This window comes from Ictalurus punctatus, chromosome 23 (genome assembly GCF_001660625.3).
Source record: "Ictalurus punctatus breed USDA103 chromosome 23, Coco_2.0, whole genome shotgun sequence".
Lineage (NCBI taxonomy): Eukaryota > Metazoa > Chordata > Actinopteri > Siluriformes > Ictaluridae > Ictalurus > Ictalurus punctatus.
Window position 1 is genome coordinate 3,395,232 of NC_030438.2, and position 24,769 is coordinate 3,420,000.

A 24,769-nucleotide genomic window follows, 5' to 3' on the forward strand; every position below is an offset into this window, starting at 1 on the left:
TAGCTTCTGAAGGGCAGTACTAAATGGGGAAAAAAAACAAAACAAGATCTTTAAACAAAATAATAACAATTTACACTTTGCAAGGCGTCTGTAAACTTATGACCTCAGGCGTAGACTATTCGGAAAGACATTTAAAAGAGACCACAGCCCAGCTTTGAGATAATAACGTCAGGCAGGAGTTCGTCAGTGTTAATTAGCTTGTGTTGTCTGAGGAAGGCCTCCCCAGGCCAAAATCTGCCAGCGTTGATGCAGAGTGTTTTGCCCTGCTAATGAGGCTAATTACAGGGAATAATGTTTCATAATGTCTGGTAGTTTCCCGTCGAGAACACTCTGATAAGCTTCTGCAGCTACTTAACGCTTTTCTGGACCGTTACAGTTTCGCACGTTCTCCTCACTTTTGCTGCACTTTTTTTTTTTTTTTTTTTTTCTTCCCCTTCCCCCCGCTCTACCTTACAGAACTATAAATAAGCATGGAAATGAAAAGTTCACATAGACTGTCTTGTAAATCTTTAACATGCCGCTGTTTATTATAATAACGATGAATATATCGTAATGCAGCGTTGAATTCTCAAAGCAGTTTGCTCAGGAGGTGCTGATTAATTTTCTACACAGCACTACACTACCGGTCAGACGTCTGGACGCTCGACCGAGACGTTTCTCGTGAAAACCTTTTTGATCTTCACGCTTTGTTAATGTAAACGGTTAAAGGACACGATACGAACAGCGTCGCCGGCGTCGCTTGTCCAGGCCGAGCACCTCAGAGCAGTACACAAAAGGTTTTAAACAAGAGTCAGTAATAAGCTCAAGTCGTATAAACACTGTATAAACTTCCTGTTTTCTTCATCCGGTCTTCCTGTAGCCTGCCGGGTGTCTGTCCGAGCCGAGCGTCACGATGCTGAGGAAGTTGGTATACGCAGATCCGTCTCTACGTCGCACACTGGCTCGGCAACCAGCTTTCCTCCTCGCACTGCTCCGAGGTACGAACCGCACTGTGCTTCACTTCTCCAGCAGCTCAGAGGAAATCATACTCAGCAGCACAGTCCACTGCTAGCGCTTCATTTTTTTCAAATACTCGAAAGATCCAAATGCAGAAAGTATCTATGATTTTTTTTCGTTCTTTCTTTCTTTCTTCGGATTAAACACTTTCAAACGAAAAAGATATATATGAATATAAATTTACAGGAACAAGATCCACCTCCGCCATTTTGAAAACATTTATTTATTCATCCAGGGTTAATACAGTTAATATGTTTTACAACATGTATTTTCTTAAACTGAAATTAAATTAGATTTTCAGTTTAAATGTAAGAAAAATTACAAGTAAATGATATTTTGGATTCGGACTAACTTCAAATTAGAAAGCAGACATGGTACGAGTTCTGTTTTTATTTCTCTTCAGTGTTTTTATATACACTGTAAATGGTTTTTTTGTTTTTTTTTACTGTTACTTAAAGGCTTGAAGTGTTGAAAGCCAAGTTATAACGTTATGAACGCGAGACATTTCGGCTCATGCTGATTTATGAAAATGGTCCAGTGCATCCACGCTCCTGTTTTTCTTTGTAATGAGCGCTAATGGGATTTTAGGCTCTGGAGTAAGCATTGTTCGTATTTTTTGGCTTCATCCCCTACGTCCTCCTCCATCTTTGAAATTTCGAAAGTATTTTGAAGGCACTGTGGCTTTTTTTTTTTTTTTTAAACATTTATTTTTCTGGGGTTTTTTTGCTCACGGGAGAATAATCTGGCTGTGCTGGAGATTTATTGGTTTCAGACATTTTTTTTTTTTTTTTTTTTAAATAAAAACAGACTAGAGATGGGGCGGAGACAGGGTGCATTGTGGGGCATCTATAAAATGACTGACAGGAGGCCCATCCAAACACAGACACGCACAGTTTTCCAAACACATAATACACTTGTGGTGAAGCCATGTCGTAAACCATTTTTTATCCTGTTCCGCATACTTTCTAGGTTATTTGTAATAGTAATAAATAATACAAATGCTATAATAATAATAATAATAATAATAATAATAATAATAAAAAAACAATCTTTGCACCTTTAATGAAAACACGTTACACAGTGTGTATACATTCTTCATTAAAAATCAACCACATGAGACCAGCGCCATCTGTGGCCAGGAGTCCAAGCGAGCAGAGTTGGCTGTGCTCTCAGGGTGGTAGGGGTGGCATAAACTCTCTCTACTGTCATTGAGTAGCCAATCGCAGGGTGTCTGTGAGCTCGGGCAAGCCGCTGGAGGCGGACAGCGCTTTCCTCCGAGTGTGTTATGCCGCCCTGCAATGCAGCATGAGCAGCAGTTCGAGAAGATGCAATTGGCTGACTTCGTGTGTCACGGAGGAAGGACGGGATAGCCTTCACCCCTATTGCTAGCTGACTTATGATGGTGGAGATGAGAATTGGTGGATAGGAATTGGCCAAGACTGAATTAGAGAGAAAATCGAGGGGAAACGCAAACAAACCGACAAACAAATAAATAAAATCTCAAATGAACCCTGAATGATCTGGAAATCATCACGTATACCATAATTACACCCCCCCCCCCCCCCCCCCCCTATAATTTCCGAGAATGTAGCTTTACTCCATCACGGCTTGTTTAATTGCCTTTTTCTCAGCCTCACTGCTGATGAAGGCCGATCAGAGAGACGTGACCGAAGCCGCAGTGCTGATGTGTTTCCTGCTTTTCGATGAGATCGCCGCTGTGGACGTGCGGTACGTACAAATGTCAGGAGATTTCCCAAAAGAATGAATGTATGAATGTTTGTCTTTCCATCGACTCTGAATGTTCTGAAGAGAACGACTCCACGACATTAACCGCAACTATAAATCGATAGCCGGTATACGTTTTCATTATTTACCGAATATAACCGGTTATCGTTGGCAAATTGTTATGGTGTAAAAGGAATAAAACAATTCAAGGACATGGTTTTATGGGAAAGTAAGCAAGCAAGTTATATTTTCCTTTTAACAGCACGGCTGAAAGTTTATTTATTCATTTATTTATTTATTTATTTTCCTTACTTAACCGTTCATTTTTATCCACAGAAAAACCTTTACACGTTGTATTATTTTATTTCCTTCTGCCGTTGTCGGTTTCTACAGTTTCACAGACGCACACAAAGAAAGCGCATAAGTCAGCAAACTCCACTATAGTGAGCCTTAGAAGTAATTTGGCGGTGACTTTCATATTTTTTTTTTTCTCCCATCTAAAAGTGTCCTCCCCAGCTTAGTTATGTTTAGACGTCCATATTCGAGCCCTCGATAGGCGACTACTGAGTGCGTAGTATTAAGCCAGTGTTCGCGCGGTGCGTACTCCCAGGGATTAAATCTACCCCGTAGATCTGCGGTGATTTTTCTTATTTTTAAAGCTGGTTTTATGATGCATACCAAACACATTTGGTTCACGGTTTTCTTATATTGCTTACGTTACTTCTAAAAATGTTGAAATTTTTTTTTTTTATATGTTTTGAAAATTTGTATTAATAATCCAACGCCTTATCGTACGAGTGCCTGTCATTTTGTGCATTAAAAAAATATATATATTATTAGACCTGAGTTTAATGTGTGAAGGGTTAATGTGCGTTATGTCTTTGTCGTGTATTTGTCCTCAGCACTGGAAAAGCTGACACAGATACGGCCTTGACACCGTTCTCTCTGCCGGTCTGCATTATCAGAAGGTAAGTGCGTTGTATTTCTGACGTCTCGGTAAAACGATGAGCAAATTTGCTTCGCATGAAATGTCATGAACACAACGAGCATCGCAGAAGAATTTCTTCACTTGGCAGTGACTTTTATACAAATTGGCATTTAAGTGAAGCCAGATCTAATTTAAACCGAGTGTCGTTCAAGCTTCTGCAAAGATGTTGTTTATAAAGCGCAGCTCAAATGACTGTTTGGGACGCCGTCCACTGATTGCGCTGGACCTTTATTGTATATACAGTAATAATCTTTCCAGCATGAGAACTATTATACGATTTGCAAAGTATAATAATAAATAGTAGTAGTAATAACTTTAAATGATGCCATTTATATGAAAGTGAAGATTAAGTTGTGTTAAGATCCGGATTTTTGGAGATGTAAAACAAAAGGCCGCTTCTCCTGCGATGGACTCTCCGACGCGCTTCGACGGAGCCGCAACTCGATGGATTTCCTCCTTCCATCCGTCTCCGAATATCCGATTTGCAAATGGAGTTTTCGATACACCGAATCCGATACTAGGTTTCGGGATCGTTTCTGCGATCGTGCCGTTCGTGCCGCGGCGATCTCCTTTTCGGGACAGGTATAAGGTCCCGTCCAGTATCCGCATTTACGTAGTGAAGAATTTTCCGTTTTAGCATGGCCGTGACGTGTCGTTTTTTTGTTCCGTGCAGGTATAACCTGCCGTTCCGCGCCGCGTCTCACCACGCGGTGAGTCCCAACCGCATCGTCCTGCCGCTTTATACCGATCTGATGGAGCTGAGAGCTGCCAAAGAGGCGCTGAGCTTCAGCTGGAACCGAGCCTGGCATTGCGGCACCGATACGCTGCTCAGATGCAGGAGAGACACCACTGCTCGGACACCTGAGTAAGACACTGCTCATTATGGGTATCGGTGGCTAGAAGGTTACAGGAGGTCAGTTTATCATATAGGTCACTTTGTAGGTGTAGCAGCGACACGACACTACACATGATAGTGTGTGTGTGTGTGTGTGTGTCGGGGGATCAGACGCAGCAGCGTTCTTGGCTCGTTATACACAGTGTGCTTTTGCGTCTCTATTATTTATGCATATCTTCTTTAGGTGTAGGTAGAGGCTATAGGTCATTGCTTCATACCCAGAGTTGAGTTAAGCATGCATAATGAGGATTAAATAGCACAATTGCACACATTGGTATGCAAATTTCATACGTAACTAAAGACTTGCATGATACTCAGACGCTTGCGTATGCAGAGAGGTCTTTAAGAGAGCAAGGTTTCGTTCAAGTCATGTGCATAATTAACTCTCCGCTTCCTGTATATACACTACCGGTCAAAAGTTTAGAAACACTAAATTCTTTCTCCGCATTTTATAATAATAATAATAATAAAGTCATCAACACTCTGGAATAACCGAAATGAAACTATGGGAATTATGTTGTGGTGATAAAAAAAAAATCCAAAATAATTTAATATTTTAGCATCTTCAAAGTAGACCCCCCTTTTATTTTTTATTTATTTATTTATTTTTTTTTTTTACCTAGAATTTCCAGAAATTAATTCTTTGTGTTTTCTCGACGGATTTCTTGAGGAATTTCCCGGAGATGCTTTTTAAACAGTATTAAAGGAGTTCCCACCGACGCCGGACTCTTACCGGCTGCTTTTAGAAATGTTTCGCTCCGAGTCATCCGTTTAAAAAAAAAATATATATATATATATATATATATATATATATATATATATATATATATATATATATATATATATATATATATATATATATATTTTTTTTTTTTTTTTTTTAAATAAAATGTTAGTTTTCTAATGAAAGAAATTGAATACGTCGGCACGATTATATTTTTTGTCTACAACACCGACTTCAAACATTTCATCATACACCTTCAGATCATGAGAAACATGTCAGTCAAAGTGTCCCCAAACTTTTGAGCGGTAGTGTAAATATATTGCTGGTTGGGGAAAGTGATGTTTGCGTTATATTTTCCAAGCGCTCGATTTGTCCCCCCTCCCCCCGCCCGCTCTCTGCTACAGGTTTCATGCCGATCTGGTGATGTCGGAGTCTCAGGTCGCGTCAGTGCGAGCGTGTGATATGAGAGCAGGGCTTCAAGAGTGTGTTAACGCCATTCGCTCGGCCGGATCACACACCGGGGTCACCTTCGCTCTGACTAGAATACACCTTTATCTCCTGACTGATCAGCTGGCTGTTAAACACGACACACACTCCGCCACGCTGCAGAAACTCGACTGGCGTGGTGCTGTGGAGAGGTACGCACTCAAATCAGAGATCCGCGTTAATCTTTGCTTTTCCGTTCAACCCCTTCTGCGTGGTATATCTTCTCATGAATGTTCAGATTTCTCCAGGTGAAACCCGCGTGCCCCGAGGACGAGATGCTGCTCGCGGACGTCGTATCGTTCCTGAACACTTTCTTCAGGCAACATCGGTCTGATTCTGACGACCGGGATCTGAAATGGCTCCTAGAATTACTCCTGAGAAAGGTAACTGGTAAAACTTTAATCCCGTACAGTGATGAGGTGAGGTGAGGTGAGGTGAGGTGAGGTGGGAGGAAGTGACTGATGGACTTTGTGTGCGTGTTCATAGGACACGCGCGTGCTGCTGGACCTGCTGCTAGACGAGAAGACGCACATGGACCCTCAGAGACACAGCGGGATTCACCACGGACATCAACTACAGAGAGAACTGACCTCGCTGTTCAACACCCTGCTGCGTCTCACACACATCTCCGACAGGTCCTACATACACACTCAGGACCCTACCCCCCCCCCCCCCCCCCCCCCACTTCAATATCTGATCTCACTTTTTCCTTTATTTAGGATCTCTCTCTCTCCCCCCCCCCTTATTCAATATCTGATCTCACTTTTTCCTTTATTTAGGATCTCTCTCTCTCTCTCTCTCTCTCTCTCTCTCTTCCCCCCTTATTCAATATCTGATCTCACTTTTTCCTTTATTTAGGATCTCTCCCCCCCCCCCCCCCCCTTATTCAATATCTGATCTCACTTTTTCCTTTATTTAGGATCTCTCTCTCTCTCTCTTCCCCCCTTATTCAATATCTGATCTCACTTTTTCCTTTATTTAGGATCTCTCTCTCTCTCTCTGTCTCTCTCTCTCTCTCTCTCTCTCTCTCTCTCTCTCTCTCTCCCCCCCTTATTCAATATCTGATCTCACTTTTCTTTATTTAGGATCTCTCTCTCTCTCTCTCTCTCTCTCTTCCCCCCTTATTCAGTATCTGATCTCACTTTTTCCTTTATTTAGGATCTCTCTCTCTCTCTCTCTCTCTCTCTCTCTCTCTCTCTCTCTCTCTCTCTCTCCTTCTAATTGAGGATTTTGGGACTGATCTCGCTCTCTTTCAGTCTCCTTTGTTCAGGATCCAGATAGCCCCTTTGTTCAGTATCTGATCTCTCTTTTCTCTCTCTCTCTCTCTCTCTCTCTCTCTCTCTCTCTCTTTCACTATTGTTTGATTAGGACCTGATCTATCTGTTCTTTCATTCAAGACCCCCCCCCCCCCCCACACACACATCATTCAGGATGGGATTTCTCTCTCTTCCTTTGTTTTCTTCGTTTCAGATCTGTACTATCACCCCTTCGTTCAGGATCTGAATTAATTTAATTTTCTTTCTTTCTCTTCCATTAAGGGTGTGATTTCTCTCTCTCTCTCTCTCTCTCTCTCTCTCTCTCTCTCTCTCTCTGTCTCTCTCTGTCTCGCTTTTTCACTCAGTCTCCCATTAATTGAGGATCAAATCTCTCCTGTTTAACTGTTCACCATTAAAACAGCTCAGAGGGGAGATGAGGAAAGGAAAAGACAGCTGCAGAAAAAAGTCGGAGGAGCGCCTTCAACAGAACAACACGAGGGAGGTCAGGAGGGGACGGAAAACACTCTCCGGTCAGAACACAGACAGTGGGAGGGGCCTTGTGTCTGGCGACCGTGGCAGGGCAAATGAATTAAATCTGTTTTTTAATAGATTTGATTCAGCGCCTTCTCCTCCCCCCTCCTAACAGACCTCAGACCTGTCAGCGACTCAACCTCTCCCTCTTGGGCCATTAGACACCCCCTTTTCCACCCTCAGGGCTTCAGGAATAGCGGTATCATCCAATTCACACCTCAGAGCATCACACAGTTCACACCCCTCCCCCCATACCACTCCTCAGGGATCACAAATAACTCCCCCCTGCTCTCTGATCAGGTGAAGAAGGAGCTAAAGAAGATCAAGGCAAAGCCCCAGGCCCAGATGGAATCAGCTCCAGACTGAGCAGATCAGCTTAGTGAGGTCATCCTGCACGTCTTTAACCTGAGCCCGAGACTGGCGCGAGTTCCAGTACTGTGGAAGACTTCCTGTGTGGTTCCAGTACCTAAAATTGTGCATCCTAGGGAGCCCGACCACTTCAGACCGGTAGCCTTAACTTCACACCTGATGAAGTCCATGGAGAGGTTTGTACTGCAACAGCTGCGGACCCTGGTGAGCTCAGAACTAGACCCCCCGCAGTACACTTTCCGACCAGGCATTGGGTCGATGATTCCATGATTTATCTGATGCACAGATCACTTCTACACCCGGAGAATACTGGGAGCATTGTGAGGATCATGTGTGTTGATTTTTCCACTGCTTTCAGTACAATTCAGCCGTCACTACTTAGGAGGAAGCTTTCGAGAGCTGGAGTTGTCCTCCACCTGAGGACAACTCCAGAGCGCTACCGCAGGTCGTCCATCCCTACAGCAGTCAGCAGACTCTTTAATACAAATAACAACATAATGTAGCACTGCTAGCTGTTTTGCATGGTCAACCTACACATTCACGATAGTTCTGCAATATGAACATTTATTAATTTAGTATTATTTGTTGCTCACCCCTGTATTGTTAACTGTGCAATAATCCATTTATGTATATAAACAAGGTGTTACTAATGTGTATATATTCATATTTGTATTCATCTGTACAAACATTAAGATGTTCATAGTGTACATATCACCATTATTATTATTTTTTACTACTATTATTCTTATTTTTCTATTCCTATTGTGTGTGTATATATATATATATATATATATATATTAGACATTTTTTTTCAATTCTCTTCCTATTTATTGTGCATTCTTTCCTATCTGTTTTTTGTGTAATTGAGCTGCTAACGAGGGAATTTCCCCAGTGTGGGATCGATAAAATCTATCTTATCTTATTTAGGTTCTGATCTCTTTCTGTCTCCCTCTAGCTCTCTAGTTCAGGATATGATTCTTCACTGAAGATCAGATCACACACTGGTCCAGGCTCTGATCTCTTTTTTTTTTTTCTTCCTCTCCTTCTTTCATTCTGCACCTGATGTCTCTCTTTCCTTCATTCAGGATATGAAATCTCTTCTGCATTCAGCATTTGACCTCCCTCTCTTTCTCTCTCTCTCTCTCTCTCTCTCTCTCCCCCTCCCTCGTTCAGGATGTGTACGCTCCTCTCCGGGCCGCTAGCGTCAGAGTTCGCCGTCCGTCTACTGCAGTGTCTCCGTGTTTCAGACGCCCCGCGGTTTTACGGCCTTCCCTCTCTGGGGCGTTCTCTACGCAGCATGACGCACACCACCGCTCTGCCCGGCTGGAGCACTCACACAAGCAGCATGGAGCCACACACACTCTGCCGGAAATACCTTAGCGGCCTACTTGAGGTACACACTCTACACACACTGATTCTCCTTCATCTTGGCTTGTAATTCCATGTTTTATGACTTGTATCTAAATATGTGCATACAGAAATAAATTATAGAGGTGGGGGAGGGGCTTTCCGACAATCATGCAAAACTCATCCACCCCCCCGCAGGTAATTTCCTCCTTCTATGTGGAGTGGGGAGGGAACGCCATGTCCTTTATGGGAAAAGGAGTGACCAAGAATGCAGTGATCTCCCTGCTTCATCTGTCCCATGAGATGATGTCTGAGAGCAAAGAGAAGGTATTGAAATTTCTGGGCATTTAATTTAAATTCACGGTGCTTTACGATCAAAGTGTCCAGTCAGGTCTGGAAGTGCAGTTTGTATTTTAGCATTTATTCAATATTGCAAACATCTTTGTCCCAAATTACTTTAATAATTTAATATAATCTGTCCTGTGGTGAAGTCAGTAAGAACCCAGGAACTTCCACAGCTTTATTTTCTCAGAAGGTTTCTAAACTTCAGAAATGTCCTCACCAGCCAGAGGCGCCTTAGCACCTGTACGTCCTTAAGAGTTATCCTGACTCAGACTTTTTTAAAAAAATAAATAAATAAATAATATAAAAAAAAAACACGGCATCTTGGGTCAGACAGTAAAACGATCCAGAACGTCAAACTAAAATGCAAATGTACTGGAGGCGTCGAAAAATGGCTGGTATGACCAGAGAAAGCAGCCAACGCTTTAAAACACTGCGACATATTTTCCTTTGCCATCTATCAGAGTTACGGGAGAAGAGAGCAAGCGAGACCGCTGGAGATGCACTCTAGCAGACCAAAACAAGGGTCGGGTTAATTAACTGGTATTGACGTCATTTTAATATTTAATTCAGGGGTTAGTCAGTTTAAATCAAACCCTGACGTGTTTTCTAAACCAGACCAGAACAAGATCGCAGTTAGAAAACGAGTCGACTCACTGAATCGACTCAACTGAATCGACTCAACTGAATCGACTCAACTGAATCGACTCAACTGAATCGACTCAACTGAAGGGAGCAAACCAAACACGATATATGTCATATGATGCACAAAATGTTGGCAAAGATTTTTTCTATCCAGCGAATGAACTATTTTACGCGTGTTTAAACCCACAGCTGACGTTTTATTTATTTATTTATTTCTTAAAAACATATTTGTTTCATTTAATTTATGTGCAGTCTGAAACTAAACCAAACCAACTAGCAAACGAATCAAAAGAATCGATTTCACTCTTAATAATTAATAGTCGACAAACAGATTAATAGTTGTGAAAGCACCCGTAATGTGTGTCTCGGTGATGGTGTCGGTCATCTGATTTTGCTGAAAAATACAGCTCAGTTACGAGCATACAATTACATATACAGCACCCGGAGGATTTTTCTGAAGAACAGAGCGCAGTTTAACTGCTCAGGACGAACAAGGGACTCGCCAACAAGTCTCACAAAACATAAAAGCAGTCCTTGATCATCCAGTTAACGACACACGGTGTTAAAAACCAACGGTATGAAAACTTTAATGTGTGTAAATTCAGTTAATTATAGTGTATTGTGGAGTGTACAGTGTGTAAACATCTGTTATGTGAAATAGCTTAATCAGGACAGAACTAAATAAAAAAACACTGCGATTTTTATGATCTGTCTTTTTTTTTTTTATTATTTTTTATTTATTTATTTTTTTAAATTATTAACATTTTTGAGATTCTACAGGGCGTGTGTAATCCTATGACCTCAACTGTAAATCTGTCAGTTTTTTTGGTTTGGCTCGCGCAAACATTTTTACACACAACTTTACTGAAGGATCGATAAAACGAGCCGCGAAGCTACTGTAATATCGAGGGAACGGACAGCGCCGGCCGCCGATCCTTACACCCTCACGTCGTTACGATTTAGGTACACTGCCCAGTCATGTCATTGTTTGGAACGGACCCTTGGATTCTCATTAAATGTGTATTGACTTGTGCTGTGAGATTAATCCTCACAGTGGAGAAGTCCCAGTAGAACCCCGTGCCTAGTAGCTTGCAATGGAATTTTTCTATTAACGCGCCACCAGTCGAAACGATACGGCGGCGTTATTACGCGTAAACGATGCGAACGGAACAGTCACATAGAGATCCGCGTCGTACGAGAGTCTTTCCACACGTTTGAACTCTGAGCGAAGTTTTAAATAGAACGTTCTCGAGTAATAAGGAAGGACTGAGGAGAACGAGTCGGTTTTTTTGATGAATAATGAAATACGGACAGTTCTTGGCAGCAGACTCCGATGTTTGGATCTTGCTGTATGTATATTTAGAGAATGTAGAGTCCAGAGTTTTGTGTGTTTGTGTTCTCTCTAGGACTGGATGTCTCTCTGGTCTCTTGGGCCTGAACAGAGTGCTGATGATCCGTGTTCAGCTCAGTTCGGCCTCGCTTGGTTAATCCCACTGTGGGTGGATCGTGACCCGGAGGTGAGCCACACAAACACTCTTAAGTATGCATCTTTTATATTTGGCATACACATTTATATTCTCGTTTATAGCTCGGCCAAATGTGCAAACTTGTTTTGCAAAATTAAATAAAAAAATAAAATAAACGCACAGTTGCCTGAGATATGACTGTGAATCTACACCGAGTAACCAGATCATTAGGCACACCGGTCATACACGTTACGTACAGACGGGTGAGAAATTAAAGGAGATGATTCCACTTTCCATTCTGTGAAAGCCACTGTGTAATCGCGGTAGTGCTAAGACCGACGTGATACGGTTTACACACATGTAAGGTGTGTGCGTATAGATGATCTTCTTGAGTAAACAGGAAAGTTTTAAGCTGAGCTTTGATAATCAAATAAAGAGCATAATGAGCACAAAGCAGTGCCAGTGTAAATGTTTGCCAGGTCTGACTGTGTGTGTGTGTGTGTGTGTGTGTACACTCAGGTGCGCTGTGCCAGTCTGGCGCTGGGCGCGGCTCTCTCATCGTTAGAAAGCGGCTGTGTGATGTTGTCGAATAGCTGCCAGAACATCTCAGGCGGTTTGTGGGCGACGCTGCTCAACATCCTGCTGGAGAGACAGGAGTGCAGCATGGTGCGCCGAGAGGTGGGCGTGTACGCACGCACGTACGCACACACACACACACACACACACACACACACACACACACACACACGTGTACTGCTTGCTAAAATGTCAGCGAGCAGAATGTAAGAGGTTGTGCAGTTCTCCACAACTGCTGCTCTGTGAGTATTCCGTATAGAAGTGACAAGGTGCTGTCATCACGCAAGCACACAGTGTTTTCCATTCTGAAGTGATCATGAGTCCAACTCTTCAGCTCTCAAGATTGGCACTCTGACTGGTCTGCAGCTACGCAGCCCCATACTGATAAATGGTAAACGGTGCACTTATATAGCGCTTTTATCCAAAGCGCTATACACTCTGTCTCATTCACACACACACACACTCACACACCAGTGGTAGCAGAGCTGCCACGCATGGCGCTAACTTGCCATCGGGAGCAACTCGGGGTTCAGCGTCTTTCCCAAGGACGCTTCGGCACGTGGAGTCACGTGGGCCGGGAATCGAGCCGCCAGCCTTACGATTAGCGGACGACACGTTCGATCACCTGAGCCGCAGCCGCCCCATACTGCGATGTACTGTGCGTCCTGACACCTTTCTATCATAGCCAGTATTAACTTTTCCAGCAGTGTGTGATATAGTAGCTTTTCTGCGGGACGGTCATGCTAGCCTTCGCTCCCCACTCGCGTCAATGAGCCTTGGGCGGCCATGACCTTGTCGGTGGTTCACCGGTTGTCCTTCCTTGGACCACTTTTGGTAGGTAGTAACCACTGCACACCACTGCACACCACTGCATTTTGGTGTTACCACCAAAGTTGCTCTTTTCCTATCGTGTTTTATTCCTCTTATATCTTATATCAGTTTGCCAGCACCAGTAATTGTTTATTTATGAAGTTATACTTTCTATCCGTTTATAGTTCCGTTTAATCCGTGAAACAAGATGCTAAACACCTGCATTGTAACGGCTATAATTTGCTATTCCTTAACCAGCAAAAAGAGAGAGAGAGAGAGAGAGAAAAACGCAGCTCGTCATGTCGGTAAGAAACCGGAAATCTCCAAGCCTTCTATCCCGAAGACCGAATCCCGACGGAAAACTCGCTTACTGTTACAAAGCACTGGCACTGGAGACTCCTTCCATAAATGTTCACTGATTGTCTCCATACAGAATACGTTTTTCTTAATCTTGTTATTATTACAAATTGTAAGCCAATACAAGTAGTGCTACCATACAAGAGCTTTTTAGGGTTTTTGTTTTTTTTTTGATAATGTGGTGTTGGCATTTTATGAGTTGGTTAGGTGTTCACCGAAGAGGTGGGTCTTTAAGATGTTTTTTTTTTTTTTAAAGATAGTGACAGATTCTGCGGTCCGGATTGAGGTCGGAAGTTCATTCCACCACTGAAGGACGGTCAGTGTGAAGGTTCTAGAAAGGGACCTTGAGCCACGCTGAGTAAGCACTATTAAGCGTCGGTCGTTAATCGACCGCAGGTTGCGTGAGGGCGCGTAAGCCTGCAGGAGAGAGTTGAGGTAGGGGGCGCTGTTCCAGACAAGGTCTTGTACGTGAGCATCACGGCCTTGAATTTGACGCAGGAAGCCGGCGGAGGGAGATGAAGTGGAGTGTAACATGGGTCCTTCTGGGCTGGTTGAAGACGAGGCGTGCTGCCGCATTCTGAATCATCCGAAGGGGTTCGACGGAGCTGGCCGAGAGGCCCGAGAGTAGTGCGTCGCAGTAGTCCGGTTTAGATATGACGATGCTTTCTTTCTTTCTTTCTTTCTTTCTTTGTATTATTATTTATTTGTTTATTTATTTATTGAACCACTGCTACTACTAATCTTTTTTTTAAAAATGTAAGAGAAGTTAATAATCTCCTGCCATTTTTCTTTTCCACCCAAACCTTGATTATATAAAGAACACCAGCCCACACCGTTCCATAAGGAAGCTTCAGCTGCATCAGAGCATCATTTGACTTCACACTCGTTTTTGGATTCCATTTTGCAAACACTGACAGTTTTTGCAGCAAGATGGCAGCATTGCTGACGGAGTGTTTTCTTCCTCCCCTCTCCACTTAGGCAGCGTTCCTTTTACAAAACCTGCTTGTGATGCCGATGCCTGCCAACACCGAGGAGGCCAAAGACTGCTTCTGGCAGGTATGAGAACATGGGAAGGGTGGAAGTAAACAAAAGTTCCTCAGAAACCTTGTAAGAAAAGTTTAGGCAGCAACGCAGGTGGATTTTAACAGACCGACTCGCGCGGGGTGATTTTTCCGCAGCAGCGATTCCCAAAGGCTAAAAAGTCAAATGGTCATGTCCACTGACTGCTTTTGAGCAGAGCTCCAGCGGAACACACACACTGTCGTCTGTATCCAAACCCACGTATTCTATTATGCATAACTTTTAAATTCATTTACATATTAAATATATAACAAATGTGTAAATATTCGTTTATTTTATTGATTGATTATTTATTTATTTATTTATTCTCTCTCTATTTCTGTCTCATGCTCTCTGTTTCTCTCTCTCTCTCGGTCTTTCTCTGTCTCTTTCCATCTTTCTCACTGTTGTTCTCTCTGTCTCTGTCGCTCTGACCGTATCTCTCTCTCGCTCTCTCTGTTTTGCACCGTCATGCTGTGTCTCTGTCTGTCTCTCTCTCCCTCTGTTGCTCTTTCTCCCTGTCTCACGCTCTCTCCATCTCTTTCACTCTGCCTCCTGGCACCTCTCTTTCTGTCTGTCTCTCCTCCTCGCTGTCTCTCACTCACTCCATCTGTCTTTCTGTCCGTCTCTCACTCACGCCGTCTCATTTTCTGTCCGTCTCCCTCACTCTCTCCGCCTCTTTCTTTCTCATTCTTTCTCCCTCGGTCGCTCTTTCTCTCTGTCTCACACTCTCCCCATCTCTCTTTCTGTCTGTCTCACTCTCTCCATCTCTCCTTCACTCTGTCTCTCACTATTTTGCATCCCTCTTTCTGTTTGTCCCCGACTCTGTCCTCTCTTCCTCTCCCTCACTCTCTCCATCTCTACTTCTGTCTCTCATACTCTCTCCATCTCTCTTTCTGTCTGTCTCTCACTCGCTCCTCTCTTTCTGTCCGTCTCTTATTCTCCCCACCTCCCCTTCTGCCGGTCTCTCACTCTCTCTCTCCGTCCCTCACCGTTTGGTGTCTCTCTCGCTCTCCGTCTCTCCCGCTCTCCTTCTCTTTCACTCGGTCTCTCGCTCTCGACGTATCTCGTTCTGTCTGCTCTCTCTCTCATTCACTCCATCTCTCTCCAGAGCCCATGCGTTCATGATGAGGCAACAGGCGTGTCGTTGGTGGGTCTCCCGGCCCTGCAGGCTCTTCTCTATCACTGCCATTTTTTCGATCATGTGGGTCAGATGGTGAGGAGTTGCTACACGGGTCGATACACTCCCACACACCCTTGGCCCATCAGCGTCTCTGCCGGTATGCACATATATCTAATGCCTGTGTGTGCATGTATGTATGTATGTATGTAAGAGTTGCCCACTATTCTTTACATCATACTCGTCCTCTTCTTGTTATAGTCCCATCATCCATTGCCCAGAGAAGATCATTTTCCCTCTCTGAAATATTCTTCCTCTCAAGGCATTTGTCCTCACCACTGTTGTGTTTAGCCATTAGGGTCTAGATTGATTTAATGCAATCGAACATAATATAAGCAAATATTATTTATTAATGAATTAAAGTAAAGCAGACTATATATTTAACTGATTTAACTGTCTTTTCCTTCATTGTATTTAAGTGAGGTGTGTGTGTGTGTGTGTGTGTGTGTGTGTGTGTGTGTGTGTGTGTGAGACAGATGTAGATGACTCAGTGAGGCAGTGGAGAGGCAGTACAGCCGTGCTGAATCACACCCAGGGTTCAGGATCCATTTCCACCTCCAGTACTTTGGTAATTATATGTTAAGAATTAATATTAGAATTAGAATTACATTGTTATTAATATTAGAATTACATTCTTATAACTTTTATAACTTATAGTTTTAGTACAGAAGTGTTTGTAGTTAACTCTGTGTGTGTGTGTGTGTGTGTGTGTGTGTGTGTGTGTGTGTGTGTGTGTGTGTTTGTTGTCCAGCTCCTGAGTGACACTCGTTCTCCTGTCCTCTCCTCTTCTGTAGCAGCACAGGAGCCTCCATTCAATAGACTTGGCACACAAGGTCACACACACACACACACACACACACACACACTCACACATCTGCACTCACTTACTACACACACACGTCTCTATAGTGCAAGAGAAGTTGTTTACAGTGGGGCGCTGATTTAACCCGAATCTGTTGGGGGAGTTTAATGAATTTATTCAATAAAGATCAACTTGTTAACCTTAAGTTAGTTGTCATTGTCGTCACTTACAGTGGTGCTTGAAAGTTTGTGAACCCTTTAGAAGTCCTGAAAGTAGACGAAGAGAACCCAGTTAAAGAAACGAGACAGAAATATCATACTTGGATGATTTTGAGGGAAACGATCCAGTATTACGTATCTGCGAGTGGCAGAAGTATGCGAACGTCTAGGATTTTCAGTTCATTTGCAGGTGGAAAATAGAGTCAGAGTGGGATGACAGTCAGGTGTGAGTGAGTGAGCGAGCACTCTGTTTTATTTCAAGAACGGGGATCTATCAGAGTCCGATCTTCACAGCACGTGTTTGCGGAAGTGTGTCACGGCATGGTTAAAGGAGATTTCTGAGAACCTCTGAGAAAGAGTTGTTGATGCTCATGAGGCTTGAAAAGGTCACAAAAAAAGCATCTCTAAAGAGTTTGGAGCCCACGCAATCCACAGTCAGACAGAATGTGTACAAATGGAGAAAATCCAAGAGCATTGTTATCCTCCCCAGGAGTGGAGACCAAAGATCACTCCGAGAGCAAGACGTGTAATAGTCCGTGAGGTCAGAAAGGAACCCAGGGTAACTTCTAAGCAACTAAAGTCCTCTCTCACATTGGCGAATGTTAATGCTCATGAGAACACTGAGCAACAATGGTGTTCATGGCCGGGTCGCAAGGAGAAAGCCACTGCTCTCCAAAATGAACATTGCTGCCCCTCTGCAGTTTTCTGAAGATCATGTGGACAAACCAGAAGGGTATTGGAAAAAATGTTTTATGGATGGATGAGTCCAGAATAGAATTTTTGGTTTAAATGAGAAGTGATATGTTTGGAGAAAGGAAAACACTGCATTCCAGCATAAGAACCTTATCCCATCTGTGAAACATGGTGGTGGTAGTATCACGGTCTGGGGCTGTTGTGCTGCATCTGGGCAGGACGACTCGCCATCAGTGATGGAACAATGAATTGTGAATTATACCAGCGGATTCTAAAGGAAAATGTCAGGACATCTGTCTGTGAACTGAATCTGAAGAGAAAGTGGGTCATGCAGCAAGACAACGACCATAAGCACACGAGTCGTTCTACCAAAGAACGCTTAAAGAAGAATAAAGTTAGTGTTTTGGAACGGCCGAGTCAAAGTCCTGACCGTAATCCAATAGAAATGTTGTGGAAGAACCTGAAGCGAACAGTTCATGTGAGGAAACCCACCAACATCCCAGAGTTGAAGCTGTTCTGTACTGAGGAACGGGATAAAACTCCTCCGAGCCGACGTGCAGGACCGATCGACAGTTACAGGAAATGTTTACTTGCAGTTATTGCTGCACAAGGGGGTCACACCAGATACTGAAAGCAAAGGTTCACATACAGTACTTTTTCCACTCATGGATCATTTTCCTCAATAAATAAATGACCAAGTATCATTTTTTTAAATCCGTTTCCCACGGCTGACAACCTACAACGTCCTGCCACTGGAGACTCCTTCCTTTCAGCACATCGACCATTAGATCATTTTCTTTGTCAAGTACCATCACGTTCTATTTATCACAACTATTGTTGTTCATTATTGCTTTAATCGGTTCATCCAACATACAGTTCCGTGTGAGCTAGCCGTGCTCATGGAAATGTATGAGATGTATTAGAATGGCACTTTAATCAGAGCTGCTGTTCTAGAGAAGTAATCGACGGCTTCTGACCAATCAGAATGGAGAATTCGAGCACACTGTGAATATGCGCTGACCCACAGACCGTTTGGAAATGATACGATTGTGTAATTTTATTGACTGTGCTGTTGTCTTTGTGTGTCGTGTCGTAGGACAGAGTGACTCGGACAGCTCAGACTCGCGTGTGTCTCAGGAGTGTGTCGAAGGATCAGAGTCCATCTCTGTAGTAACCCCTCACCTACTGTCAGCTGTGTGTGGGTTACTAACCAACCTGCTGTGTGTTCTGCCGGAATTTACACACACCGCACTGCTAGAGAACCACATCCTGCAGGGCCTGCTCAGGTCTGTACACTCACACACACACACACACACACACACACACACACACACACACACACACATGATTAGAGTGTCTCGTGTGACCTTCAGACCAGTACCAGTCTTCTGGATTTTCTAGAGTACTAAATACTTTTGAACGCGAGGTCCGAGGTTTCGATACGAGACGCAGCTCATGACAGCAGTCAAGATGACGGCGGGTGGTTTTAAGAGAGCCCGAGCTCGTGAGCGTGTTTAACTTTCGCCGTGCATAGAATCCTTGAACGTTTTACAGTTCCCCTTGGAATCGAGACGGGACAGGAACGTTCCGAGGATGTCGCTTTTAATCCTGCAGATGTACATGAAGATTATTTCCATTGAGACTTCTTTTTAGAAATTGTGACAACTGACCCCACTCTCCCCTACACAAGTAAAATAAATGCGGGGGGGGTGAACCTGACGAACTGAAGTTCCCCGTTATCTACAGCGGCAGGTTTTCCCTTTACTGAGCACGCTCAGAATGAGTGAAATCGAAAAGAAACAGAATGGAATCTGTTTTTGGGTACAGAGTTTCAGGATCGACCACATACACACAGATAGGCAGGCTATTTTCTTGGTTCGCTTCCAGCAGTTTTAACCATAACCACATCCTGCGTGTATTTTGTTCCTACATCTAAACGAGGCAGGGACCCCGGTGAAGCAGGCAGGTAGGTGGAGGTTGCGGAAGTGGGCTGGGCGTTTCCGCGCTTGTTGCGGACGAGGTGCGGGGTTCTAGAAGTTTTCGGTAGCACTCGTCAGTTATTAAACTGTATTACGACGGCCGTAGGAAAACGAGGCGTTTTCCCGGAGTCGCGTGCTCACAGGTACACAAGTGACTCCAGATGGGATGAAGTGCAACTATGAGTGTGTAAGCATTTCTGCCAGAGTGTGTTAGTGTAAGCTGTGTTTATTGCAGTGTGCTGGATGCAGCGGAGTTAGAGCGATGTCTGACCGAACTTAACACACCTGATCTACCTCCTTCTGATGTGGAGGATTCCAGGAGCCAGGTGTGTGAGCTCTCTCCCTCACACACACACACACACACACACACTCGCACTGCTGTTACATTACACACCGAGTCCTGTCCTGTGACTATTTTGAGCTTTGTGCTGTGTGATGTCTCAGCATGCGAATGCACACATGAAGAGAAGTTCATATAATGAATTTATATAAAGTTTCCTTAAACTCATCACTTGCTCTCTCTGTCTCTAAACGTCTCTGTTTGTCTCTCTCTCTCTCTCTCTCTCTCTCGTGCTGTCTCTCTCTCTTTCTCTCTCAGGTGCTGAGAAGTGTGTGTTACGTTCAGAGCGTGTGTAAGCTGGTACAGGCCGACGTTGTGCACAGTGAGGATTGTCTCTCCCAGTCAGAGCTCATTAAACCTCTGCTGAATAACCTCCTCTCCATCCTCACACTCTCTCACACACACCTCGGTAAATATCACTTTAAAAATATATTTCACACATCTTCTTTTTTTTTTTTTTTGGTTCATGTTCCTTCTATTTTTCCTTCATCATGTTCTTCTTCTTCTTCTTTTTGTCCTCCTCCTTCTTCATCTTCTTATTTAGCTTCTTCTCCTTCATCCAAGAACCCCTCCTTCTCCTCCCTCTTTTTCTTCCTCCTCATCCTGCTCCTTCTTCCTCCCTTCTTCCTTTACTTCCTCCTCCTCCTGCTCCTTCATCTTCTTCCTCCTCCTCCTGCCGCTCCTTCTCTTCTTCTTTTTCTCCTGCAGCCCCTTCTTCTTCTTATTATTATTTTTGCTTCTTCTTCCTTTGCTAGACTTCTTCATCCAAGACCTCCTCCTCTTCTCCTTCCTTTGTCATCTTCATCCTCCTCCTTCATCTTCTTCCTCCTGCTCCTCCCTTCTTCTCCTTCATCTTCTTCCTCCTGCTCCTCCCTTTTTCTTTTTCTTCCCCCTCCCACCTCTTCTTCTTCTTCACCTTATTCTGTGGAAAAAAAATTTACAGCAAACTTTGACTTGGACGTTACACACTTCGATGTATATCAGCCTTATTTGTTAATAATAATAATAATAATAAGTTTTTTGTTTAAAAGAAGTCCTTGTATTTGATAGCTAAGGCATCAGAAAGAGGATTTAAATTATTATTTTTTTGCCTCCCAGATTCTCAAGTCTTTTATCAAGTGTTCCTCTGTATATCCTCAGACGTGCATACCCAGAATGCATTGCTGCACACCTGGACAGATGTGTTTATGCTGCTGGCGAGTCTGCTGCGCAGGAACTACGCTGCATGCGGCCCACATGTTTGCGGGACTCTGGGGAAACTCTGGCAACGCTTCTCAGGTGAGCCGGGAAAGGCAGGAAGAAGGGATGCGAGGATACGTGATGTGTGATTAATGAGGTGAGGGATGGAGAAAAGAAAAGATGCAGGAGGGAAGAGACTACTGTGAGGTGTATAAAGAGAGGAGAGTGATATAAAAAAAAAAAAAGGAACGAGGGATGACGAAGCGCGAGAGGAAGAAAGGATGCTGGAGGGGAGAGACGTGCGTCGAGTGCGGAAGGGAGGAGAGAGCGATGAGGGGGCACGGAACGAGGGATGAGGGATGGAGATGCACATGAAGGAATGATGTAAAGAGGGATGCACTTGATTCTGAAAAAAGAAAAGAAAGGGAACGTGGGATTTTTAGGAATACTTCTAGAGGAAAGAAAGGATGCAAAGAGATGGGGGAATGCAGTCTCGGGAAAATGTGAAGGTGCTGAAAAAAAGAAGAGGGATTAAACGATGGAACAAGGGATAGGATGAACAAGTACCGTGGAAGAAAAGAAAGGACAGAGTGGTGAACAGTGGGAATGAATAAGTGGTATCGAAGGGGGATCAACGAGAGAGGAAAGAAAGGATTCAGAAAGCAAGAGGGATGAGTAAGATAGTGAGGAGAGTGAGGGATCAAAGAGGAGAGGTTTTCTAGTCACTGTAAATAAGAGAGAAATGATTAGGGGATACAGAGGGGGGAGGAGAAGGGAACGAGGGATGAAAAAGTGAGGAGAGAGTGATGAAAGTGGGTAATGAGAGCGATAAACGAGTGTGGCGGGAAAGCTGAATAATATCAAAAGGATGCAAGAAGCAAAAAAAAAAAAAAAAGAAGAAGCAATTCTAGAATAAAAGGAGGAGAAAGATGGAAAAGAAAGGGGAAAAGAGGGATGAATGATACAGAGGGGAAAAGCTGGAAGGGCTCAGTGCGCGATGAAGCGAGATAACAGAATAGAGAGTGTGCAGAATAGAGGTGACGGGGAGAGAACGAGGGATGGAGTAGTCGCATGAAAGAAGGGAGAATTTGGGTACAGAGCAGAGAACGGATACGGGAAAGAAGGAAGCGCAAAGGAAAGGAGGCGGAACGGGAAGAGAGAGAAATCCTGTGGTGAAGAAGAGGAAAAATAAAAGAAGGAACGAGGGGTAATGGATGAGTGAGAGGAGTAACGATGCAAAACGAAGGACATAATCCTAGGACGAACAAGATGAAGGGGGAGAGACAAAGAAAAGACGCAGCTTTGGAATGCGAAGGAGGAGACCGATGAAAGAGCGGAGAGAAGGAAGCGAGGGACGAGTTATGAAGGAATGACGCAGTATATAGGAAAGAAATGGTGCGGATAGCGAGAAACAGTGAGGCATGAACGACTGGTATGTAGAGGAGAGGAAAAACAGGTGAGGCTCACCGGTACGAGGTATAAAAAACAATGATAAGGAAGGAACAAGCGATGGAGTGATAAAGGTGGGAGGGAAGACTGCTGCAGGAAGGGAGAGAGAAAATTCCGGAGACAGGAAGCGAGCAGAGTGATGAGAGGGATGAAGAATGGATGAGTGGCATGAAGAGAGCTGTGGGGCGCAGGAAAGGAGGACGAAGTGATGAGAGAGAGAGAGAGAGAGAGAGCAGGGCGCGAGGGATGAGGGCTGAATGAGTGACAGGAAGGGGGGGAAGCAGGAGAGGAAAGAAAGGAAGAGAGACAGCTTGTTATCTCTGGGTGGGTTGTGCTCCTGCTGTTTGTGACAGATTGGGATGGAGGGATGGGGAAGGAGGGAGAGAGAAGGAGAGATTTTAACTCTGATGGATGCGTGTGATAGTTGTGGAGCAGGTGGGTGGGTTGAACATTCACTGCATCGCCTCCAGCACTCCTCCGACTTTACAGCTCGTTATTTCTTTTTCACCGTCGGACAACAATGGGGGGGGGGGGGGGGGGGGGGGGGGGCGTGTGTGGATGTTTGAGTCCCGCTATAAGAACTAACGGGATGATTCATAACATCATTTAAATAAAAGTTTCAGATTAGTTCGTTGTCGTGGCGCTTGTCCGGAACCCCGAACTGAATATGTAATGAATAGACGTTTCCGTATCCGCAGTGAAGGTAAATACCCATTCTGTGTGCTGCAAGTTCGATGTGTATTAATTCTATTGATTTGAGCTCTAATACAGTACCTCGAACACATTGTGGCCAATCACTTTTATGAGCAAAGACGAACAAGGCAGTTGACGCTCAGCTAATCGCGCAGAAAGAATCTTGAAAATCGAATACGGCCGTGCTCTGAGCGTCCATGTTGCATTCTGAGCAGGAGCACCGGAATGAATTCAGCTCGGGGAAACTTGCGTTGCATTCTCATCGTCGTTCTTGAACTTTATAGTTATAGTATAGCGCTGGTATTGTTTCACCCCCGGCTGCACTGTAAGCACTGCGTGTCTATGCACTGTGCCAGATGAATGACGGTAGTACGGAAAGTTACGGCTTTACGTTTTTTGGATCTCTATCGCTCTTAGACTCGCCATTCTGCTTGCTTTCGACAGCGTGTCATTGACCTGTCGGTCACAATCTTTCTCTCCAGTCCCCAACCTCATCCGATCGGGTATTAATGTCTCCACAGTTTCCGATTTACTCCTACGCGTGTGATCACGGTGACCCATCGGAGGTCTGATTACCGTCTGCAGCCCTGCTCTCACTCTCCTTGTTTTCAGCCCTCGTGTTTTCTTTCCTTAGACACCATCCGTGCGTGCGTGGACCAGTGCGGTGCAGATCCGTCGCTCTACACCGCGTCGGCGCAGTTCCTGTGCGTGTTGTTTTCTGAAGAGGCGAAGAAGCGAGGGACGAGATCCGAGCAATCGGCTCCTCTGACCGCCGCTCTGAATTCCCAGTCCGGAGAGAAACTGTGTGAATCGCTGCTGGAGGTAAAGCCGAGCTGTACGCCGAAATAAAGTGCGTACGCCGCAGTGGGTCCCAAAAAATGACTCGGGTTTAGCAGTCATCACCGATGCAGCTTAGAGAAGATGTATTTTTCCGACATGACTAAGTGTGTTCTAATTGAATGACAGGAGTAGGGAAAATAACACCTAGCGCTTGGAGGAGGTAAACTAACCAGGGGCGCGTTCTGCACTGAGAACTGGTGTGGTAGAGGATTAAAATACTCAAGGGATGGTCTATAACACACACTTATTAACCATTCACACTAGTGTCCCGAGCAATTTAAGACCACTTTGCTAGAGCTGATGGCCTTAGGAAATGAATAAAAGACAAGACCCACTACTTTGCAACGTATATTCGGACTCGATATTCGATATGAATCACATTTTAAAACACGATTAAAGGTGTAAGTGTTTTTGGTTGACGTTAACTGTAGCTGTTAACAAATAGAGCCCATTCTTTCATATTTCCCTCCAAAGCCACACCCACAAAACTCGTGCAGGAAAGCTTCCTAGACCGAGAACTCCTGAATTGGTGGAGGAGGTGCACGTACGATACATCTTTCACCTGGGGAGATCCCTGTTGAAGTGCTCCCGATCCTCAAATCCTGCTTTCTTATGAAAATAAAGGGAAGAGCCGTGTATTATTTGCCCTTGTGATTTTGTTACAATTTGGTATGGAGACAAGAAAAGACTTGGAGGTAAAAGTACACAAAATGCGGAGCTTTTTCGGTGCTCCGTACTGCCAGGAATCATGTCAGGGTTTGTTTTTGTTGTTCCCGACAGCCGTTTGGGTATGACGTATACTATATTATTTCTCACAGAAGCAT

At 44.1% G+C, this 24,769-nt stretch overlaps 1 protein-coding gene across 3 annotated transcripts in view; it reads left to right on the forward strand.

The window, feature by feature from the left end:
• rttn (rotatin) overlaps positions 1-24,769 on the forward strand; it is a 63,131-nt gene that overhangs the window by 23,824 nt on the left and 14,538 nt on the right. For all 3 annotated transcript variants that reach the window (XM_047150081.2, XM_017453540.3, XM_047150082.2), the window contains 20 exons: positions 860-977; positions 2,628-2,724; positions 3,624-3,689; positions 4,383-4,574; positions 5,733-5,966; positions 6,053-6,197; positions 6,301-6,449; positions 9,144-9,363; positions 9,516-9,644; positions 11,711-11,821; positions 12,290-12,448; positions 14,492-14,569; positions 15,684-15,852; positions 16,229-16,320; positions 16,504-16,585; positions 18,562-18,751; positions 19,680-19,770; positions 20,043-20,193; positions 20,925-21,062; positions 23,740-23,927. In XM_047150081.2, the coding sequence (XP_047006037.1) occupies positions 860-977; positions 2,628-2,724; positions 3,624-3,689; positions 4,383-4,574; positions 5,733-5,966; positions 6,053-6,197; positions 6,301-6,449; positions 9,144-9,363; positions 9,516-9,644; positions 11,711-11,821; positions 12,290-12,448; positions 14,492-14,569; positions 15,684-15,852; positions 16,229-16,320; positions 16,504-16,585; positions 18,562-18,751; positions 19,680-19,770; positions 20,043-20,193; positions 20,925-21,062; positions 23,740-23,927 (2,799 nt within the window). The remainder of the gene's footprint in view (positions 1-859; positions 978-2,627; positions 2,725-3,623; positions 3,690-4,382; positions 4,575-5,732; positions 5,967-6,052; positions 6,198-6,300; positions 6,450-9,143; positions 9,364-9,515; positions 9,645-11,710; positions 11,822-12,289; positions 12,449-14,491; positions 14,570-15,683; positions 15,853-16,228; positions 16,321-16,503; positions 16,586-18,561; positions 18,752-19,679; positions 19,771-20,042; positions 20,194-20,924; positions 21,063-23,739; positions 23,928-24,769) is intronic.